The sequence below is a fragment of the Botrytis deweyae genome (assembly GCF_014898535.1).
Source record: "Botrytis deweyae strain B1 chromosome Unknown BDEW_001, whole genome shotgun sequence".
Taxonomy (NCBI): domain Eukaryota; kingdom Fungi; phylum Ascomycota; class Leotiomycetes; order Helotiales; family Sclerotiniaceae; genus Botrytis; species Botrytis deweyae.
In genome coordinates, this window is record NW_024066208.1 from 779,870 (window position 1) to 806,413 (window position 26,544).

Below are 26,544 nucleotides of genomic sequence, written 5' to 3' on the forward strand. Positions count from 1 at the left end.
GCTGTGTGATGATTTGGTTATTGTGGAGTCACTTACTATAACATATATTGGAATGACAAATAGTATGTGGGGCGACTTGAAAGACGATATGGTAATGCAGTTAGAGGAAGCGTGTGATTGGTTGTTCTGTGTTGGAGCTTGCGTGGGGGTCAGGTCTGAGAGTTGGAACTTGGGAGTACCTGGAGTACCTAGTGAAAGAAAGGCCGGAATTTGACCGCGCGGAAAATGTTCTGTTGGTAATGTAATGTAACTTGCCGGTGAGCTTTTCGTTCTGCTTTTATCAATCTTTCGATTGTGTTAATTATAATTATATATTGAACGAGCTATTTATTTTTACGGCCTTGGTCTATCTAATCAATACAAACATGTTATCCCGTGTCCATGAAGGCTAAAAGATGCAAATATATATCTATGTATTTATCTATCTAGATCTATATACCTTCTTTCTCAATGCGTAAAGATGGAAATGTCTTCTACATTCAATTCAATCCAGTAAAGAAACGCTTTTGTAAACCACCAACTCCTTGACCCGAAATCAAAAAACGCCTGTATCAAAATCTCATCCTCAATGCCATTTCAACGATCGGTAATACTCCCATAGTTAGGTCTCTCATCCGATTCATAATTTCCTTCTTCCGACGCGATGGACTGTATGAGATCTTTTGTTTTCGGTCCCGTGTATGTCCTAGAGTTCATATTAGTATCATCTCAAATCCTGTGCAGATAAAAGAAGGAGAAAGAACAACATACCTTCTCGCTCCAGCCCACCACCAACCCAAACTAAACACCGCAATAGCCGCGCCTACTGCCACCGCATAATTCATATTCTCCATCGTAACCGGTCGCACCGTTGGGAACATAAGAACTATACTTATAAATAAAACCCAGGTACATGCTATCGCATTGAGTGGCTTTTGCCATATTCCAAGTGTGTATGGTCCGGGAATAAATTTCACGCGCGAGGCGTATATGTTGCGTGCTAGGATAACTGCCGCATATGACATGTCAAGAGCAGGAGCTGTGATGTTGAAGATTGCGACGATGGTAGCGGTGCTGCCGATGGCAATGGTGTTGAGCGAGCAAGTTAGGAGGACGATGAGCCAGACAGAGTGGAGAGGGGTGTGGGTGTAGGGATTTACTTTGGACCAGAACCTATGAAGTTGTTAGTACTTTTCGGTATGAAGAGGAATGGCGCAATGATAAAAATAGCATGTTTGGAAATCCAGAGACTTGGGAACTTACTTTGAAAAAGGAAGAGCTCCATCCCTCGCAAAAGCATAAGCCATTCTAGTATCAGCAAGCATAGCCGAACATCCTGTAAAAAATTGAACGAGAATGACAAAAAACCACATTGCAGTTGCACCATTGTTGCCCGCCGCATTTAAGAAGATTTGCGCGGCTGGCATTCCTGTGGGCGAATGAATGATAGCCTCAAGATCTGTTGCACAAAAACACAAAGTAACGGTGAGCATCCAGCCTACGACTCCAGAAATGGTAACGGCCCATCGAATAGCCATTGGCCCACGAGCTGCTGCATCGTGAGTTTCTTCCGACATGTGGGTCGTGCCGTCGTAATCAGTCATGGTCCATGCTACTGATAAGAATGAGAGAAAGAATGAAAATGGAGTTCCCCAGCCAGATCCATTGGTGAAATGTGTGAAGACCCATGTTGCAGATTGTTTGTTGGGAGTTAGAATGAGTAGAGTGATGCATATAGCGATTGAAGCTAGGACATTGATTGGCATGAACCAAGTTACGATTTGATGAAGACGTCTTGTTGTTAAGGAACAGATTACTCCCAGTATTATAAGGATCAACCATGAGAGTAGAGCGGTTTGCAGTGCAGTTCTATCGGAACATGAGTACACAAAACTTCAGACATTGTTCAACAACTTACGGTGAATAGGCATATGTCCCGGTGACCTCATCAAAATCAGAGTTCATACTCGCAGCTGCTAGAACAAGCTGAGAAACGGTATACCCCACACTGGCAACACCTGCAGTTTGACCAAGTAAATTACACCATCCAATAATCCAGCTCCATATCGCCGCATGTTCAGGTGGGACAACGTTCTTCGTAACGAAGTACATGCCACCTGCCGTCGGATATGCAGAGACCAATTCAGATACTTTGAGTATATCAGTACAAGTTACAATGCAAAAGTGAAGATTTCTAACCTGAACTTGATATGATTTGTGCCATTACAGAACCAAAAAACCATGCCCATACTGATGCAGCTGGTCCACCCAGACTCAATGGGCTTCCAAAAGTAGCAGGAACGGATCCTAGGACACCAAGAACGGAGACCGCGTAGGACAATGTAGACCATTTGGAGAAATGTCGACGCAGGTCCTTCGCTATTGTTAGTGGGCATCACATTGATTGCGGGGGCAGTGAAGAAGGCTGACTTGAGTATAACCAATTCTGTTCAGCAATCTCTCATCATCGTTCTCGATGGTAGCCATATTGCTACTCTTTTTCAGACTCTGTGATGTGTCAGTCACGGAAGTCTCAATGACCCCAAGATCATTTTTCTGATCCATACTGGACAGATTTCAGGTATAATGTTGAATGCAGATATTTGAATAGCTTATGCAAAGTCACATACTCATGTGGGTTCGCAATGGAATATATACACATGCGCATGGGCTAACGGATGCAAAGGATGCAAGGAACGAACTTACTTTTAAGTCCGAACGAAAACAGAATGCAATATCTCTTGCCGCAAAGACTAAATATGACGCACAACAGAAGCGGTAAGGCCACAAGCACGTTGGGTCTTCCCACCCCAAACTCGACCCCGGATAACCTTACCTGTTCCCCTGTCAAATATACCCTCCAGAGAGAGCAAGTAAACGAAAGAATGTGCCGCCACCACCAACAAGCCTTTCAACAAGCCTGGTCAGGAAACCTAGGACCTGCTTCTATTTCCAATTCATGCGTCCTGGGCCTGCATTAGGGCATGAACTTTATGCCAACAAAATCGTTCGTAAGTATGTTTATCAATTGTCGCTAGTTTCAGCCCAATAGTGGGAACTTTCTGAACGAACACGCAAATGAGATGGGGTCAGAATTCAGATGATGTAGATAATGTCGTGCAAATTGGAACAACGTGTACGAAGGCTAAGTGACTGACTGAAAAAATATACACATACATACAGGGATTCAGTGAGAAGTGGGGTGCGGCAATCGCAATCGCAATGGCCAATCTTTTTCAGGTATGGCTGTCTCACGCTGAATCGATAACATTTCCATTGTGTGAGTTGAAGAAGAGAAGTTATCGAATCGAATGCGGGGTCTCCGATAGTAGTAGATTTTGGTCTGATATGATAGTTCTGTGCCGCTTTGAAACCAAGTTATTTGGTTGGTAGTATCGTTATTAGTCCTATGGGGATATTCCGCAGTCCTGATCCGGTCCTGATCCAGTACTACTGGGTTCTAACTTGGACTGTCGAGTGTTGATTGACGATAATATCAAGGTTTTGCTGTGTGCTTATGATAGATAACATTATTGGAATACCTAGCTAGGTAGATGCTTTATAGACCCAAATATTGATATGATATGTACATGATTACCTAGGTAGTACCGAGCGACCAGTCATTTTTTCGGATTATATTTCGGCCCCGGCCCGGGACTGGAAGCCAACTTCCGTGGACCGTTGAGGATTTACAGATGAACCTGGATATACGGGCACAGGCTATACAGGAATCCTCTTTATACAGGCATATTTTTCAATCTCAAAAAAATTTATATAATAAAATCGATCTATACAGTCCTATTTATAGTAATACCCTTACATAAAATTTTATTAACCTAAAATAAAACCTTCTAAGAGTATTGAAAATATCTTTATAATATTATTATTATTATCTAAAAAGCCTATAAAGCACTACAACTATACTATTCCTCGAATCTCTTATACAAATTAATAATACAAAACTTTAAAAGCTTGATAATAAAACCCTAAACATAATAAAAAGACTTATAGAGATACTATTATATAATAGAGAATTATATATTGTTAGAGTAGATAATAGCAATAAATCAACTAAGTGTAATGTAGTATAAAGACTTTTTATTAATTCTTTTAAACTATAAAAATTCTATAATTTATAATTATACGCGGGTTGACATTAACCCGAAGTAATTCTATAGAAACTATTCACATATTCTTATTAATTCTTATACGGATTGATTGTAACAAAGCTTTTTATATTATATATTATATTCCGAAATATATATATTTATCTTCTAAACTCGGTTTGTATAATATAAGAGAATAAGATATTGAGTGATTATATTCAAATTATATTTTAAAAGAAAATAAAAATATTATAAAACTATAAATAATTAATAAACAATATTCTAATATATTTATTATTTTTATTAACAAATTACTAAAGGTCCTATAAGTTCCTTTTACTTTCCCAAATTCTTTTTTCTTTTAATAAATTATTTCTTATTATTCCTTTATTTATTTTTATTTTATTATAATCGCTTCTTAATCTATCAGTCTTTAGATAATTATAATTCGATTTACAATAAATTCTACTAAATTAATTATCCTTATATACTTTTATTACTTCAAATATATTATATCTTTTATTTCCAAAGATTTCTATTATTATAATAAGAGTTCTTATATTAAATATAGCTATTATTGTATTCAGAAAAAGATCTATTAGTTAATACTTCTCTAATACATTTCTGATATTAATTTGTTATATCAAACTCAAGTTTTTTGATAGATTATTTTTATTAATAATTAAAAGAAAGAAAACGCTGAGATTGTAATAATATATTAAAATGAGTATTATGTTAAGAGTGTAAAGGTCTTTTTATAGAAAAAAGATAAATAGAATAATACTAAAAAGCTAAAATTATTTAAAATATTATCTCTATTTATTATAAAAAAAATTGAATTGAATAGGTAATCTTATAAAGCATTTTATAGACTTTTATTAAATTATTATTAATTACCCTTTATTTTCTTATAATAGTATTTAACTAATTTCTTGAATTTTAGAGTAATTTGCTTATATTAGATATTATTATTCTAGATTTTATTATAAAACTAGTAGTTGTAATAGATTTGAATAATAAGAGCGACTTTATAGCTTTGGTTGTTCACCCCCGTATTGTTAATATCCCTATTCCACTCTTTATTCTTTTAGAAGGTAAAACTCTGGATATTATAAATATATTAGTTAATTTAAAGAGTTACAGATTCCCTTATATTGATACTTAATTATTGTTTTACTTTTATTCCCACATTTATTTCTTTATATCCAAAAAGGATTATTTTAAATATTCCAATAAATTCTTTTCTGATTTTAATAATAATAAAAAGAATAATTCTTTTTTTTATTAAATTATTGATACTCCTTAACATTCTAATATTTTCTATATTTCTAAAAATGATATTAGTATTATTATCTCTTAGACGAAAAAGTATGTTATTGGAGATTCAATAGCTTCTACCTATCGATCTATTATTAGAATCTTAATTATCCAAATTATTTTTTCTTTTTATAAAACTTTTTATACAGTTCTGAAATAAAAAGTAGTATTGATTACTACTAATTTCCTCTTTGATTTTCGATATTAGGATATTAGTATTTCACTAAAGGTTAAGGTTTTTGTATAAATTGTTCTATTTATATCAGAAAATCTAATATTATTATAAGTTTTCTTGAAAGTATTCAATTCTATAAATACCTATAAATTGTTGATAATTAGTTAATAAAGGTTTAAATATCTAATAAGGTTTTTATGAAAATAGAGAAGAAGGAAAATATAAATAAAAATAAAGTGGATATATTTTTGGTGGATAAGGGTGAGTAAAGTGATAGCGATATAAATAATATTATTTTTAAAATTCTTTTTTTTACATCAAATCTTTTCGATATATAAAATAAAAGAATTAATTTTTATTATAAAACTTTTTTAATATACTAATATAGTAATACCTTTATAATAACATTCTTATATTAATTAAAAGCATATTCTTATTAAGAATAAGATTTTATAAAAGGAATAATAATAATCTCATTAATTGAATATTAATAAAGATTTAAATAATATTAATTCTGATATTTATAAATTGAAGCCTAAAGTATTTCAAAGATATTAAAATAAGTTGATATATTTAATAATAATATACAGTATACTAATAAATGAAGAATTATATTCTTGTTTTTATTAAAGTAAAAAGAAGTAGAAAAAGGAATATTATAAATAGTTTTATATTGCTAGTAATTTGCTTATAAGTATACAGTGAAATCCTATTATCTTATAGCTTTTTTTCTTTTTTTTTTGAATTGTATATTGATAGTTTCTTTTTTATTATATTCTTTTAATACTTTTTTTATATTGTTGAGATTATAAAAGGCTTTTTATATATTTTTTATTAATTGATAGTCTTTTTATTAAACTAAATATTGAATATCTTTATCTCTTTTTTTATATACTATAATCTTCTTTACTTTATATTCTAAATAATTATCTATCTTTTTTAATAGAAATAGATTAGTAGTACTCTATTATTTATACTATAGTTTTAATAAGGAAATATAAAAGATATTATAAATCTTATAGATAAATAATAGTTTAAGTTTATATATTTAATTATTAGTTTTTATACCTATTACTTAAAAAAGATTTATAAATCTATCCGAAATTTTTTTTTTAGATTAAAATTACTTAATATTTTGAATATTTAATATTACTTTATCTCTAATATTGTATTACTAGATTATTATACTATCTATATCCTTTGACTTTCAATCTATAACTACTTACTACAATTCTCTTAATTTTTTCTTTTCTTTATTAAGAAAAGCGATTTATTTATATACTACTAGTATTCTCCCTATAATATTAATATCCTTATTGATATAATAAAATATTAATAGAAATCTGTATATTATTTGAAATAGATTTGTATTTATTATATTATACTATATAATATTATAAATGAATTCTATAAATAGTAATAGTAAAGATTAATTATTTTATCAGTAATTAAAGTAATAATTAATATAATAAATTAGATTTTAGTTTTATTACTTTATTTACCCATTAGTTTAAAAATAAAATATAATAAATAATTTATATTATATTTACAGATAAAAAAGAAAGCTATTCCAGAATTTATTTATAAACTATAATCCTCTATTTAAAATAATATTTTTGATATCCCGAAATCCTTAAATATACTTTATATCAATATTTAAATAAATTCTGATAAGATAATTGTTTTATTAATAAATACATATCAGGCAAGCTTTATAAATCTATCAATAACTATTAAAATCATATTATATATATATTTACCCAATTTCAATAAAAATAGATTTATAATAAAATCTATAATTATTTCTTTTTAAGATCCACAAAGAATAAAAAGAGATTATAACTCATTATAGGGTTTATACCTTTTGATAATAGTTTATTAATATATTATATATATTTTAATATACATTTTTATATCTTTTCTCATTAAAAACTAGAAATATTTAGATCTCAAGATTTCTAGAATTTTAGAAATATTCTAATATCCATTTATAGAATCATTATAATAAGTTTTTAAAATCTTTATTCTTAAAACAGAATTTAGTAATATATAGGTATTCTCATTATATCTAAAAAATCTATTAACACCTACTTACCAAAATAAAATAATTTTAATAAAATATAATCTTTAATTCAAATATTTTTTATTCTTTATAAAATTGTTATTTATTTGAAATTATAATAAAGTATTTTTCATTATCTTTAATACTAATTTAAATATTATTTTATTTTTATTAAAATACAAGTTATTTAATATAATATTAATTATTTATAATCAATTTCAATCAGTAAATTTAATTATTCACAAAATAATAAATCATATTCTTCTTTTTATAAAAGATTTATAATATTATACAGAAATCCTATTTTCTTAATAAAAGAATTTTAAAACAATTTTATAATTATTAATCTATTTCTTAATTTGTTCTAAAAGATTAAAAATATATTATTAATACCCTTTATATTAATAGTATAGTTAGAATAATATAATAGTTTATTTACAGAATTCAATTTTTCTATTTTATATATTATTTCGAAATTATATATAACTAAAATCTCTATTTATTTTATTTATTAACCATTTAGACTTTTCTTTATTATAAAATACTAAAAATTATTATAATTCGATTTAATTATAATAATATATCAACTCTCTATTATATAATAACACTATTATATAAAAACTACATATATCACTAATAATTCTTAATTATAAATAAAATATTATTGTTTCACTAAATTTAGTTTTCTCAAATAGAATATAATAGGGTATTATTATTAAACTAATATATCTTTAATTCCTTTTAAGAAAAGCTATAATAATATATAATCTAATATAAAAATTGAAGTATTGATTTTAATTATTATATAGAATAAAAAATCAAAATATTAGAGAATAGATATTAATATAAAAACTTTCTTTAATATTTTGAATACTTTTTATATTTTATTAATTTGTTTAAACTCGATTACTATTTTTCCCTTTTATATTCCTTTTATTAATACAATTATATCATAAATCACTACCAAATAAACCCTAATAAATTATTAATAAAAGTTTGTAAAATCAAGAAATATTTGCATATTTCTTAGATTACTAAATATTAATTATTTTATAATAATTTGAATATACCCAGATTTCATTATAATTCTTTTAATTGAAATAATAAATTCTAAAAATTTAATTTTCTTAATATAAAAAACACATTTTTTTAATTTCATAAAGAGTTTATATTTAATAAAATATATAAATATTTATCGAATATCTGTTATATATATAACTCTATTCTTAAAATAGATTAGAATATTGTCTAGATATATTATATATATATTATTAATTAGCTCTATTAGTATTTAATTAATATATATCTAAAATGTTACAGGAATATTAATAAAACCAAAAGGCATTATTTTATACTTATATTAGCCATATTATATTCAAAACATTATTTTTTATTTGTTATTTACTTTTATGTGAATATAATAGTATATATCTCTAAAATCTAATTTAATAAATATAGTATTTTATCAAAATTAATCTAAGGATTTACTAATAAATAGTAAAAAGGTTTAATTTTTTTTTGTAATCTGATTAAATCTTCAATAATCAATATATAACTAATAACCTCCTCTCTTCTTTAGAATAAATATAACAAAGATTTTTATTGAATTAATAGATTTTTTTATTTAAATGTTTTTATAATATTATTAACTCTTTTTTTAATAAGAAATGAATTAGATTTTAAAAAAAAATCAAATTGGATTCGAGATTAATATAATACTTTATTAAATAATATTTAGATAAAAGGTTATTTTTCTTTTAAAAAAAACTTTTTTATATTTTTAGAATTATTTTGATATCTTAAATAAAATTAATATAAATATCAAGCGATTCTCTTTTATTTTTAATTATAAAGCTAATTTATTTAAAAAGATTACAAAAACTAATTTGCCTTCTTTTATTTCTTAATAAAATTCTTTTATAAAAATAATCTCGAAATCATTTAAGATAAAATAATATTAGAATAATATCAATTTTTAATTGATATTGGGATTGATTATTTATAATTATAGAAAATCTAGAATAATATTTATCCATAATAAATTCAATATTACTGATATAAAATTATAAATATAAATTCTCTTTTCCCCTTTTTTATTTTTTATTTTAACAAAAAATTTATAATCCCCATACAACACAATTACAATATTATTTACTAATATAAAAGGAATACTTTTTTTAATAAAAATCCAATTTTATTTAATATATTTACTTTATTATATAATATTGACTTGCATTTCTAAATTAATAAAATATTAAAGTATTATTAGCTTATTATTGTTATTAAAGATTACTATAACTATAAAAATTGTCCGCCCTTTTTTTGTATAGATTTAATATTAATAGAATATTTATTATAATAATTAGATCTAAATGTTTTTTATATAAATAGATTTAAATAGATTATTTAGATAATTGTATTTTTTATACTTTTCTTTATAATATCTATATACAATACTATTTTGATAGATTGTAATATAATACCCCCTCTATTAGTATTTTTAGTATATAATATTACAAATATAATTTATATATAATATTTTAATAGGATATCTTAAATTCTTAAAAGATTTCTTTTAAAAAGATTAATTGAATTTTTAGGCTGTTGGTTTTATAATTTAAATAGAATTATTTTCTAAATAAAGATATTTAAATAGATTTTAATATTGAAGAAATGATTGATTATATTTATAAAAATAATATATAATTCCTTTATATCTTTTTTTTAAAATAATTTCTCTACACTTTTTAGTTTACAGATTTGTTTTATAAACTTATTATATAATTCAAATTATTATAAAGATTTTGATATTTTTTTGATTATATTGAATAATAGATTTATTAAGAATTTTTCAATTTAAATATTCTTTATCTCCTATTTAATATTCTTTTTAAAGTCTTTTAGATAAATTATAAATTGTCACGGAATTCACCGTATAGTGTAATCTTACAAGCACTAATCCCGGTACTCCTTTAGAGTACTTATTCCTATAATTATTAATACTATTTTATTCATTTTATTTGTATGCTCTATATATCTAATTAAATGAGTACCTTATTCAATTAGAGTATATAAAACAGATATAATTATTAAAATTATATTTTAAATCAATTTAATTTATTATTATTTTATATATCTATTTTCTAATCAAAGTGATTATTAGATATAGTTATTATTTTTGTAATAATTATAAATCTGATTAGCATTTATATTGTACTCTTATTATATATATATATCTTTTAATTACTTTGATTTATATATATTCTTTCCTATATCTCTTTACAATCTCATTATATCGAAATCCAATTCTTCAGAAATTACTTAACTTATTACCCGTAAATACTAATTAAAATAGTTTTTAAATTTATAATATCTTTATATATCGAAAGGTATTTAAAAGGATATTAAATCATCTAATTCCAAATCTATTTTAATTACTCCAATTAATTCCAAAAAATCCTTAGAAAATAGAAAACTCTTTACTAATTGATTTCTATTTATAATAAAGATTAGCTTATTAAGGATCTATCTAAATTTATTATAATTATTAATTTTATGAGAAAATACAATTTAAATAATCAAACAAAATATTTTTTGATTTTGATATTTATAATAATTTTAATAAAAAAACTTAAAAAAAAATATTAAAATAACTTTATTATTATTTTCTAAAAAGCCAATACTTAAATCTATAAGATTTAAAACATCATTTTCTAAAATATTTTAATTGAGTATTTTATATTTTAAGGAGAATATTGATATTAGAAAAATAAATATAATATTATATATAATTATATCAGGATGTTTATAAATGGATTATGAAAATAGTAGATATATTCTACCTTATGAATTTATTTTTAAAAACAATAATATTAAAACCTTATTACTTAAGACGATCATTCAAAAGTTACAGAATAAGCTTATATTTATTATAACAACTATAAAATCTATTATTATTTAAGAATATCAAAATGTTTTTAATAAATAATTATAAATTGAATTAATCTAATCAAGTGGTATAATGAATGAATTAGAGTTTATATAATTGTAAAATTGTATTATATCAAAGTGGAAGATGACTTAATAATTATCAACTTTCTATAAACTGTAGGAATATATATACTTTTTACTTAAATAAATATTATATTTATTTAAATCGAAATCAATAATCAATTTAGAATTTTTAATTACTTTTTGAAATAATTCAGGGATATCTTTAATAATTTAATCTATCAGAACTTTTTAGCTTTTAAAAGCAAGAACATATTCTTAATTATCAATTCTGAATCTAAACAGAATCCTAATAATCTATAAGAAAAATAAAGTAATACTTGAAAAAGAGATTTTAAAAGAATAAATAATTAATACAAATATTCTTATAGATTAGAATTTAATTAAAAAAATAGAAAAATAGATAGGAATTGCTATTTCAAGATATGTTAATCAATAAAATTCACATTTATTGAAAAATATAATTCCCAGAATCTAATCTTATTAATAAAAAAGGAATATAATGATATATAAAAAAGAATTAAGGATAATTAATAATTGAATATGTATAAAGTTTAGAAATAAAAAGAATAAATCAATTCAAAAAATAATGATTTTCAATCTTATAATTTATAAAACCCTAAATCAAGAATAGTTATTTGTTTTATTCAAAATTCTATAAACCATAAAATTTATATTATTATTTCTAATTCACTCTATCAATTTTTTAACAATATTATATTTGATAATGGGAATATAATATACCTTATCAATAACATCAATTTTCTTGATAAATACAAATATATATCTTTATTAGTATCAAATTATATTAAGGTAGGAATATCAAAAATACAGGTTATTAAATAAAATATTTATATAATCAAGAATATTCTTTAAAAACTTTAAGATTCAAAAGGTAATCTAGTTTTTTCTAATATTGTATATATTCCTGAATTTCATATTAATATTATTTCAAAAATAAAGCTTTTAGATATTAGAATATAGTTTTTAGAAATAGATTTTATATTATAAAAGGGTAATCTTGAGAACAATTATATTATTACTTATTATACTTATAAAGATAATCTTTTATTCCTAGAATACAAATCATTTTTCTTTTATTTGATTAATCTAAATGTAATATCTATAAATTCAAATCTTTTGATATATTTTATACTCAATTCCAATATCAAAAGATTATTTTACTAATTAAAAGATTTACCTAAATCTCGAAAGGATTCTATATAATTTTAATATAAATAATCAGAATATTTAAGTAAAAAAACTCTTAAACATCTTATTTTTTTAATAAAGAAAATAAAAATCAAAGAACTCTCTAGAATTGAATATATTGATTACTTATGTATATATATAAAGCAAATAATATTATAAGCTCCTAGTAAATCCTAATCACTATATTCCTTTTACAAAATATAATGAGATTTGTTTAACTTCCTATATATATATATAGAAACATCCTAATTCCTAATTATTAAAAATATATTTAATAAAAAGATTTTTAGCTTTCCATTATATTAAAAGATTTATTTTGAAATGTTTAATATAATCCAGAACTTTCTTGTTTGAATACTTAGAAAGTATAATCTTTTAATAATCTATATTAAATAGAATAATAATACCTTAATTATTGATATTATAGAAAATATTATATTCAAAAATTGAATCAAAACTAAAGATATAAAACTTAAATTATCTTTATCAAATATATACAAATCAAATAATAAATCAGAATAAATAGAATAAGAGATAATTACTAAACAAATTAAAATATAGATTTCTGCAAATATATCTAATCTTTTATAAATTGAAATAATGCAAACTGTTATCTATCTATATAATATCAGTTTTCTTAAAGCTCAATTATTCAAATCCCTAAATGAAATACTGAATACTTGATTCTAGAAATACTTATAATTATTTGCTTCAATAATTACAGATTATTTAATTATTGATCTCCATTCAAACTAGAATAGAATATATCGATATAGGTATAGAGCATATCTTTTAAATAAGAAAAGAGAATTAGATATAAACAAAAGAATTTATAAAACTAATTTTAAAACAAATATTGAATATCTTATTAAATATATATCAGATTTCCTAATCTATTATATCTGAATATCTAAGTTTAAGCAGATTATTATTACTCGAAATATTACTTTCTTCAAGAAAAGAATATACAAAATAAATCAATTAAATAAAACTATTAATATATATATAGATTAAGAGCTATAGTAATTTATATTAACTCTTGATATTTAATAGAAAATCGATATTAATGATATAATTATTGATTAAAAGAATAATATAATAATTTCTTCATATATTACTATTAGTTTTACTAATATTATTATATATACTTTAAATATATTTCAATATAAGCAAAACTTGAAAGTATTTCTAAAGGATAGAAGCTTATACAGGAATATTAAAAGTAATAATATATATAAGGTTCTATACTCTAAAAAAGCTTTAAAAATAAAAAACTGAATTCAAAAACAAATAACTACTATTAATTAGTTATAAAAATCTATAAGTTCTATTCCGATATTAAGTAATTATAATAATTAATCTGAAAATATAGAATATAAGTATATTGATAATATTATTTAAGTTATATACAAAGAATATAAAAGTAATTCAAATACTCATCCTATTAATATTATGAATGTCTATATTATAAAGAAAATAATATTATTAGAAAGATTATTTTCTTTAATATATATAATTAATCAATTCAAGAAAAATAAAATTCTATTTCTTTTTAATTAAAAATCTAAAAAATAAAGAATTATAAAGATTGAAATCTCTTATTTAATTTTCAATTTATTTAAATATCAATCCTTTGATTTTGATAATATAACTTCTGATATTAATATATTTATAAATTATTACCATTAAATTCAATAAAAAAAAAAACCATAAAATAATTTGTTTATAAATAATTATATATTTATAGATATTTTTATTATAAATTTGTTATTGGAAAGTAATTTTCATATTGAAGATTTCTATTTAATATTTTGGTTTAGTTATTTAAATATAGATATACAAAAGAAAGTCCATTCATTTATCATCATATATAATATAATTACCTTTATTATATAAATAAAACCAAATTCTCCTAATATATCTAAAAAAGAAATTCTAAAGAAGCTATTTAATTTATATCTATCAGGTGTTACAGCGCCAACTACATTGCCTTTATGCCTCAGGCATACACCATTAGCATGCCCTACTTCCTATAAAAAGGCCTTACCTTTTTATAGCTTTTTTATCTTTATGGTACAATATAAGTCTTTACCTATATCTTAACAATTTATATTATTTTTTTAAAAACTATTTTAGCTTTATATTTATTTCAAATCTATTAAAGTTTCGATTTAATTGAATCAATTAGATCTATTGCTATTTTGCTATATATTTTAGTTATTGCTATTCTAAACCTTAGTTGTAATTATAGCTGATTAAGCATTTGTACCTAGTTTATTCTCTTAATTCCTATTCTTAAATCATATCCTCAACTCTATTAAAATCGATATTTTTTTATTTACAGATTTGTTTAATAATTTAAATACTATATATTTTGTAATTATTTAAACTATATTTGAATCGATTGAGTTATACATAAATATATTCCAAATCTAAATCATTAATACCCAGATTAAAATCAATGAATTAAATGATATAATTAATATATTGAAAATCGCTATTCAAAACAACCCACAGACTCCACACCACTACAAATACCTTGCTATTTCTAAAAAGTTTAGTGGTGATAAATAGGATATTATAAAGTATTAAAATCAATATATTATATTTTGTAATACTATTAATTATTATTTAACTATAGATTATAAAAATGAATTGAAATTTTAGAAAATTATATTTCTTGCTAATCTGCTTTTTGGTTTTATTTATATAAATAATTAAATATATTTTGATGTAATTACTAATAATCTGCATAATTCCGATCTTTGGTTTTTTAGATAATATATTATTATAAGCATTTAAAACAAATTGAATAAACAATATTAAACTCTTAATCTTTTTTGTAAGATTTTTATAGATTATAATAAATATAGGATAAAGAAGACTTTATTTAGTAATTTCATTATTGAGTTTAAATAGTTTGCTATTAGATGTAGGAAGATTATTGAATAATAGATTACAGATCTTAAGCTTAAGATCTTATAAGAATTGATTAATGTGTTTATTAATTACTTAAATAAACTCTTTATTACTAATATTGAAATATAAATAATTTGGTAGTAAGATATTTATAATAATTTAAAGGAAAAAGCTTACTTTGATAATTAATAAAAGAATTAAAATATTAATTTCAATTATAATTATTTTAATAATCAACAAAAAAATCAAGATATTAATTTTAATTATAATTAATCGAAATTTTACAATAAAAAGCTAACTATTACTATATCTTTTTCTATATTTAATTTCTTTAGTAATTTTATATAATTAAATACTATTTAATCAGATTAATATTTTTCAATTTGTTATATTTAAAAGTAATATATCGAATTCGGTTTTTGTTTTTATTACAAGAAGTTAGATTATATTAAAAGTAATTATAAGAAGAAATAAGTTAATAATACAAAATATAATATTAATACTAATACAAGATATATTCTTTATACTAATTATTTCTCTATAATTAATTAATATAAGAACCCGGGATCTTATTATAATACTATTATCCCTTTATACCAAAATTCGTTTTTATCTATTAATTATTCCTTAGTCATACCATTATATTATACCTTCCCGATTCTCTTTAGTTTTATTTGAATATTTAATCTAAAAGATTATATTAAGAATTCTATTTATTCAAAGAAAAGTAGTAATTTGATTTTTCAATTAGATATATTAAAAGATTGATCTCAGCTTATAATCGTAAATCAAGGTTTTTTATAGAAAATTTATCTTTATGGATTAAAAAATCTATTATATTTAGGGATTCTTTGTATTTTAAATCAATAAATAGTAAATCTTTTAAAATCTTAATAGAAATCTTTTTTGTATTTAATATAATTATTTTATTTGTTAATCTTATAGATAATAAAATTATAGATTATAGTTTTATTAATAGAAAAGTCATTTTCAAATTCCGAATATCTATATATTCTTTTTTCTATACTCATTATCTATTTTTAATTGATGGTAAGTTTTTCAATATCCTTTTTTAATATATACTCCTGAATATATAAATTAATAATTATAGAAAAATAGGTTTATTTTATATTATTATTTTATTAATTACAGACTCTATAATCCTTAGTTTCTTATAGCTTTAATATTACAATTCCACTATCAATTGATTAATAATAATATTTAAATTTACATCTACATATTACTTAAGGTATTATTGTTTTGTTAATATTATAATAATTATTATTTCTAATATAGAAAATAATCAAAAAATAATTTTACTAAAAAGTAGTAAAGTTATATCGAATACCCTTAAACCTTCTTTATAAAAGCTTATTCCAAAGATAACCTTTATTTTTGATATAATAAATAATCAAAAGGTAATTTTGCTAAAAAATAGTAAAGTTATATTTGATATCTTTGAATTTTTTTTATAGAAACTTATTCTAAAATCAGTCTTTATAAAAGGAATTATTAATAAAAGCTTTAAAATCATTTTATTATTATTTCGAAATTAATTTATAATTTTTAAATTTATTATCGAAATCTCAGAAACATTTAAATCAGACATACCCAAATTCATTTCGAGAAATATTTCACTAGCTTTAATATCTCCAAAAAAGTTTAATGAAAAGTATAGTATTTAATAAAAGTTGGATAATATTAAATACTTTATTACTATTAGTTTTATTTAGTTTTATTTAGTTTTATAAAGGTTAGGATATATATATTATAAAACTAACCTGAAACGAGCTGGATATTATTTACAAGTTATATCAAATACTAATAAATAATTCTATCCAACTATATTATAATATTATGGAAAATAATATTAAGAAATTTATAAAAAAGATTGATTACCCAATATTATCTATAACTGATATTCAAAGCAGATTATTATTTTGGCTGTATAATTTATATATAGAATTTCTACCCTTACTTACTAATAAGCTTTCTTCTAAATACTTCTAGAATTATAAGATTAAATTCATATTAAATAAGAAATTGCTATATAATAAAGGATATCCGATATCCCTAACTGAACTCCAGATTATATATAAATAACTTGATAATAATTTGAATAAAGAATTCATTCATAAATCTTATTTTAGATTAATTACTTTATTTTTATTAATTATAAAATCTAATGAAAGTATTTATATCTACCAAAACTACCATAAATTGAATAATATTATTATTAAAAATTGATATTCCCTACCATTAATCAAAGAGACTTTTAATATTTTATATCATATAAAAGTTTATATTAAATTAGATATTATTATTATATTTAATAAATTAAGGATTATGGAAAGATATAAATAGAAGATAGTTTTTATAATTTACTTTAACCTTTTTGAATTCCTAATAATACCTTTTGATTTTTATAATACTTTTGTTTTATTTCAAAATTATATTAATTATATCCTTTTCAATCTTTTGAATAAAAACTATACTGCATACCTAAATGATATTTTGATTTACTCTATTAATACTATAGATTATCGAAAGTAGATTTATAAGATCATATAGAAATTAATTAATATTGATTTATAAATTGATATTAAAAAATACAAATTCGAAATTATACAAATTAAGTATTTCAGATTAATTATTATATCTGATAGGATTGAAATGAATTTAGATAAAATTAAAACAATCCTTAATTAAAAGTTATTGATAAAATTAAAAGATCTTTAATATTTTTTTAAATTTATTAATTTCTATTAATATTTTATTTACAATTTTTCTAAAATTATAAAACTATTTAATTGTTTATTGAAAAAGGAGTCTATATAACAATAGATGACTAATTATAAAATTGTTTTTAATAATTTGAAATAGGTATTTATCTTTACTTTAATTCTTATTATATTCAATTATTATTATTATATAGTTATTGAAATAGATACTTCCAATTAAACTATAGAAAAAGTTATTTTTTAATATAATAATAAGAACTAATTACAATTAATCATTTATTTTTCATTAAAATATAATATAATTAAATATGATTATGAAATTTATAATAAAAAGTTGTTAGTAATTATTAAATCTTTAAAAAAATAAAAATCCAAATTACATAAAACTCAGGAATTATTCGAGATTATTATTGATTATAAAAACTTAGAATACTTTATATCAATAAAAATATTAAATTAAAAATAAATAAGATAAGCAAAGTTTCTTTTAAGATTTAATTTTTATATTATATATCGATTAAATTATAAGACAATTTGTTCTAATATTTTTAGTTAAAAAGCAAAAGATTGTTTTGTATATATTAATTCTAATAATAATCGAATTAAGAATTATCTATAAATGATATTTCCAAAATAAATATTCGATATAACTATATATAGAGATCTTATTAGATAAATAAATAATACTACAGACCTCATTATAGTCCCTATGAATACTATCATCCCTAATATCAAAAAGCTAATTAATAATCTTATTAATAAAGTATATAATTTATCCATATTAATTATTAGTATATATAAAATATTTTAGAATCCTATTACTTATTATTGACTATTAATGATTAAAAAAAATCTTTAAATAACTTTTTAAGATTATAAATTAATTAATAGATAAATATTCTACCAAAATCAACTATTCATTTCCCCATTTATCGAACTTTATATACAAATTATTTATTAAATATACTTAATTAAACCTGTTGGGTATTCGGATTATATCAAGATTATTAATTTTGTTTTTTATATATATTGGTGATTTAATATGATAAGAGAGATTGAAATTTATATACAAATCTATTAATTATATTTTTATATAAAGTCTTCTCATTTTATAGTTTCTGGATTCCTCAAATTTTTATTAGTTTTATTCCAATTTTAATTTAATATTTCTATTAATTATATTATACTATTACTAATCTATAAATATTATAATTATAAATATAATTATATAATTATTATTATTTACTGCTTAACAAAAATATGTTATTTCATATTAATAATTAGATCATCTACAAAAAAACTCATTAATCGCTTTATTAAAAAAATCTATTACTTATACAGTATACCCAATAATATTATATCTAATAAAGACTCGTAATTTATATTAATATTTTAAACACATCTCTCTAAATACTTATCAATTATTTTAAAACAATCTTCCTTATTTCATTTCAAATCAAATAATTAAATAAAAAGATTTAATATTATAATAAAATAATATTTATAAGTTTTTATAAACTTCCATTAGAATAATTAATATAACTAATTATTATTAATAAAGTTTGCATTTAATAATATTATTTCAGAAATTATTAGTATATCCTTATTTTTTATTAATTATAATTTTTATTTATTATTTGAAATTGAATTTTTTTTATTTATTCTATTGAATCTTTTATATTAATAGAAATATGAATTTCTAAAAACTAATAAAATTATAGATTAGTTTAATATTATTTTAATAAAATTGAAAATTTTAATTATTCAAGTTATTTAGAAATATAAAGATTATACAAATAAGATATTTATTAATACCTTTCTATATAAAATAGGAAATATAGTATAGATTAATATTAAGAATATAAGATTAATTGATTTATAAAAAAAAAAAAATAAATAAATCAGATTTTATAAAATTCTAAAAATTTATAAATATATCTATTTACTCTAATTATCTATTATTTTCAAAATCTTTTTAATATTTCATAATTTATTATTTAAATTATTTTATAGTTTAATTAGATTAATTGGTTAAACTATAATTAATAAAATAGAGTTTTATTATAATTAAGATTGAATTCTAGAAAGGGATAATAATATAAATAAAAAAACCAAATAATAAAAATTTAATAAATTATTTAATTATTATAATAAAAATGAATTTTATTATTAAATTAAATGAAAATATTATTTATTATTATAATAATTAATTAAAAATCTTAAAATTAGAAGGAAATAATTATTGTCACGGTCAATCCGTGTAAGAGCTAGCGAGGGCACGTGAGTAGCCCCTGCAGGACTACTTCAGGCCGATACCAACCCGCACATAATTATAAATTATAGAATTTTCATAGTTTAGAAGGATTAATAAAAAATCTTTATATTATATTATATCTAGTTGATTTATTATTATTATTTACTCTAATAATTCTTTTCATTTTCTTATATAAAACAATCTATCAACTATTTCTTAATCAAACAATTATCGATATCATTATAATTTCAACAAAAAGAATACCTATTCTAAGGGGAAAGCAGAATATCTGTAATACAACTCAAAACCAATCCAATAAAATTATTAATCAATTCCTATAGAATATCAATAACAATACTTATTTAGCTCAATTATACCCCTTTAATGATAATGAGAATATATTATTGGCTTAATAATTTAAAAAAATAAAAAAAGAAATAGTAGTTATAAGAAAGATTTACAAGATAATTATGGATTGTATTTTATATACAACTACCTCAATCGAGTATAACCAATCCGCAACTATACCAAATATAACCTATCAAAATACTAACCTTGATTAAAAAAAACTACCAAAATTGTAAAGATTGAAACAATATAAAAGAAAGAATATCAAGAAAACTAAAAACTTTTTTTTCTAAACAAAAATCATATTTCGAAATAATAATGGATACCATTTTCCTACCGATACTAAAAAAATAGAATATATTATTTAATACTTTGAATAACAGTCTTTAGCAATTTAATATCAATATATAAACAAATCAAATTACAAAGAGATAAATTAGGAAAACTTCAAGGAGTATATATATAATGTTATTATAAACAAAAAGATTAGATAGCAACGAGCAATCCAAAAGATCGTATATACAAAACAAAAAAAAAAAAAAATTATAAATGTATTTATAATCTATTTAAAAAGCTTTAAAGAGAATATCGAACAGAAAACAGAGAGTGTTTGGATCGAAAGGCTTTTAGCAAATCTATTACCTAATATAATCAGGAAAATATTAAAATCCCTACAACAATCTAAATCGTATAATAAGTTTATAAGACAAATCTGTAAACTGGAAAATATAAAGAAATTATTTCGAGAAAGAAATATAGAAAACTTATATCAATTCTGTAAGCATAACCAATCACCTTTTTGATATCGAAATCCATCTAAACATTTCTATCTAGAAAACAATTCAATCCTAACTATTAAAATAAAGATCCAAAAATCAAATCAACTTTTTCAAAAGAAATCCTTCAAGATATCAAGATATTCTATCAATGTATTGTATGTAGAGTATATACAGATCGCTATATACTATAAATACCAACAGAAAAAGCACATCGCTTCGAACTATCGGAACGACTTTGTATATAAATATTGTAAAGAAAGGTATAAAGAAAACAAATACCAAAATAACCCCCCTAAAGCTATCCATATAGGAAACACCTAAACCCAGCAATTATAATAAGTATTCCATTAATACTAGATTCATACAAAAAAGAGTGGATAATCTTTATAATCACAACAATCTTTAATAACAATAGCAAGCCGATAGCACTCCAATACCTTATCAATTTAGAAGCGCAAGTTAATATTATATAGCAAAATAAGTATATTAAATAAAACTAGACCTTTATCAAGAAAAGCATTCTCTTTATATCAGTAAATAATATTACAATTGTATTGTATAGGAACTATAAATTCCTTATCGAAATAAAAGATAAAAAAGGGAAAAAAAGAATCTATACTTATAACTTTATATCAACAATGCTAGACTTATTATAGATAAACATTATCCTAGGTCTTTTATAGTTACAAATAGTTAATCCTAATATCAATTGAAAATCGATATTATTCTGATATCGCTTTATTTTAAGCAATTTTGAGATTATTTCTGTAAAAGAATTTTATTGGGAAATGAAGGAAGGCAAAGTAGTTTTTATAATCTTTTTAAATAAAATGATCTTATAATCAAAAATAAAAGGGGGCTATTTGGTATTTGTATTGATTTTATATAAGATATTAGAAGAATTTCAGGAGTATAAAAAGGCTTTTTCGAAAAACGAAAGTAACCTTTTGCTCGAATATTATTTGATAGAGTATTGTATTAATCTCGAATCCAATTTAATCCTCCCTTGGAGTCCGATTTATTCTTTATTAGAAAAAGAGTTAGTAATATTATGAGAATACTTAGATAAATATTAAAGAAAAAAATGAATAAAAAAGTTTATCAGTTTGATAGGAGTGTTTATTATATTTATTTTAAAGAAGAAAGGAAGTCATTGATTATATATCGACTATCGAGGGTTTAATTGGATTATTAGAAAAAATCGAATTCCTTTATTTTTTATTAATAAATCTTTAGATCGATTTTGATAAGATATTATATTCATTAAGCTAGACTTATAGGATATTTATTATTAAATCTGTATAAGAGTAGGAAATGAATGGAAAACTATATTTCGTATATAATATAACTAATACGAGTATAGAGTAATACCTTTTAATCTTATCAATATTCTTGTGATATTTCAGATATATATCAATTAAGCTTTATTCGACTTAATGGATAGTATTTGTGTGATATATCTTGATAATATTCTGATTTATTTAAGAAATAGAGTTATATATATAATGAATATTCAAAAGGTTCTTGTGCAATTTATCGAATATAAGTTTTATATAAAGCTAAAGAAGTGTGTCTTTTATATTAATAAGGTGGAATTCCTGGGATATGTCGTTTTGTTTACAGGCATTATTATGGAACCAGGCTATATTTAGACTATAATGGAATAATTAATATTTAATAGTCTTAAAGATATATAAATGTTTTTTAGTTTCGCAAACTTTTATTGATGGTTTATTAGAATCTATTTGATGGTGATTTATGATATAATCGTATTATTGAAGGGAATAAAGAAAGGAGAAATGGTGGTCGAATTTAAGTAAATTAATAAAATATAAAAGGCGTTTGAAGTATTAAAGAAAACCTTTATATTAATATCTATTTTTTGATATTTCAATTCTTTATTTTATATAATAATCAAAACTGATATATCGATTTTTGCTTTGAGTTATATATTGTTATAGCTTTTTTCAGAAAAAATCAAAAAGATATTGATTTAATGATGGCATTTTATTATATTCTATTTGAAGAAGCTGAATTTAGTGGAGCAATAATATTTCACTTATAATCAAGAATTATTAGTAATATATATTGCTTTTATATAGTAATACTACTATATAATAGGAAATTGATATATTGTTATGGTTAAATCAGATCACAATAGCTTTCAATATTTTATAACAAAAAAAAGCTTGAATGGCTGGTAAACAAAGTGAATAGAGGTTTTGGTTATATATAATTTCGAAATAGTATATAGAATCAAAAGATTGAATCCCACAGATGGGTTGTTGCGCTGCCCTGATTATACTATCAATATGGATAGTATAAATGATATACTTCTAATTCTTTAGAATAAACTAAAAAATAGATTAATAATTATGAATCTGTTTCAAAGTTTTTCTGTTAAGAAAATGGAGTCTCTATATAATATTATAGGCCTCTTACAAAGAGAAGGATATAGCCTATTATTTTATAAATTCAAGTGTTTATTAATTGAAATTGGTTGTAAATAGTCGATATTATGTCGGATAGCTTGTATTTTAACAAAAGACGAAATAGTATTCAAGCTAATATCAGAGATAATAAAAAATGCTTTATTATATCTTTAAATAAATAACGATTTTATAAAGAATAAAGAGTACCTAAATCAAAGACTATGCTCTATTGGAATTATCTCACTTTGGTAGGTGGGTGTTGATGGGCTTTTTAGATATAATAGAAATACCTATGTATTGCTAAACTCTACTTTGAAAGCAGAGATTTTGGAAGCCTATTATAATAACCCTATAGGTGGATATTGGGGTGTTTCTAAAACTTTAGAAATCTTGAGATCTAAATATTTCTAGTCTTTAATAAGGAAGAATATAAAAATGCATATTAAAACATACACGATATGCCAATATACCGCTATCAAAAAGTATAAGCCCTATAATAAATTATAAACTCTTCCTATTTCCTATAAACCTTGGAAAGAGATAATTATGGATTTTATTACAAATCTACCCTTATCGAAATTAAGTAAGTATATGTATAATATAGTTTTAATGGTTATTGATAGATTTATGAAGCTTGTTTGATATATATTCGTTAATAAAACAATTACCTCACCGAAATTCGTTTAAATATTAATATAAAGTATGTTTAAGGATTTCGGGATATTAAAAAATATCGTATTAGATAGAGAATCATAGTTCATAAATAAGTTTTGGAATAGTTTTCTTTTTTATCTATGAATATGATATAAATTATCTATTACATTTCACTCTTAGATCAATAAATAAACAAAACAATAGAACCAGAATCTGATTTATTATATCAATTATTATTCTAATTATTAATAAAACGATTAATCTTTACTATTACCATTTATAGAGTTTATTTATAATATTATATAGCATAATACAATAAATACAAGCCTATTCTAAGTAATATACAGATTCCTATTAACATTCCATTATATCAGCAAGAACACTGATGCTATAGGGAGAGCATCAGCAGTATATAAGCGAATCGCCTTTCTTAATAAAAAAAGGGAAAAATTAAAAGAATTATAATAAGTAGCTATAAACCAAAAGTCAAAGGATACAGATGGTACAATAACCCAGCAATATAATATTGAAGACAAAGTAATACTAAATACTCGAAATATCAAATAATTTCAATCTAAAAAGAAGTTTTTGAATAGATTTATAAGCTTTTTTCAAATAATAGATATAAAAACCAATGATCAAGTATATAAATTCAAACTATCATTTATTTATAAAATTCATAATGTTTTTCATATTTTTCTATTAAAACTATAATATGAATAACAGGGTATTGCTAACCCATTGTTATTAGAGAAGATAGATGATTACTTGGAATACGAAATGGAGAAGATTATAGTATATAAAAAGAAAGGTAGAGGTATTCAATATCTAATCTAATAAAAAAACTACTAATCAATGGAAGATATATAAAAAGCCTTTCACAATCTTGATAATGCGAAAGAAGTATTGGAAGAATATAATAAAAGAAGAGAATTATTAATATATAGTTTAAAAAAAAAAAGGAAAAAAGCTATAAGACAATAGGGTTTCGTTATATACCCACAAGCGAATTATTAGCAATACAAAATTATTTGTAATATTCTTTTTTCTATTTCTTTTTATTTTGATAAGAACAAGGATACAACCCTTTACTTGCTAGTATACTGTATACTATTACTAAGCGTACCAATTTATTCTAATATTTCTAGAATACTTTAGGCTTCAATTTATAAGTATTAAAATCGATATTATCTGAATCTTTATTAATATTTGGTTAATAAGATTATCATTATTCCTTTTATAAAGCCTCGTTCCTAGTAAGAGTATATCTTTAATTAATATAAGGATATTATTATAAAAGCATTACTATATTAATATATTAAAAAGATTCTATAATAAGAATTAATCCTTTTATTTTATATATTAAGAAGATTTGGTATAAAGAAAAGAATTTTAAAGATAATATTATTTATATTATTATTATTTTATTTATCTTTATTTGCCAAAGGTATATCTATTTTATTTTTATTTATATTTTTCTTTTCCTTTATTTTTATAAGGATTTTGTTGGATTTTCGAATCTTTATTAATAGATTATCAACAATCTGTAGGTATT

The 26,544-nt window shown here is 21.6% G+C and overlaps 1 protein-coding gene across 1 annotated transcript; it reads right to left on the reverse strand.

Annotated features, from left to right (window-relative positions):
• Positions 1–576: 576 nt before the first annotated feature.
• Positions 577–2,544, reverse strand: EAE98_000237 (uncharacterized protein; the record flags this gene model as incomplete). Its single annotated transcript, XM_038947855.1, has 6 exons — positions 577–685; positions 751–1,152; positions 1,243–1,848; positions 1,898–2,129; positions 2,179–2,353; positions 2,410–2,544. The coding sequence occupies 6 exons, from the start codon at positions 2,542–2,544 to the stop codon at positions 577–579; spliced, it is 1,659 nt and encodes a 552-aa protein (XP_038815532.1).
• Between the last annotated feature and the right edge of the window lie 24,000 nt (positions 2,545–26,544).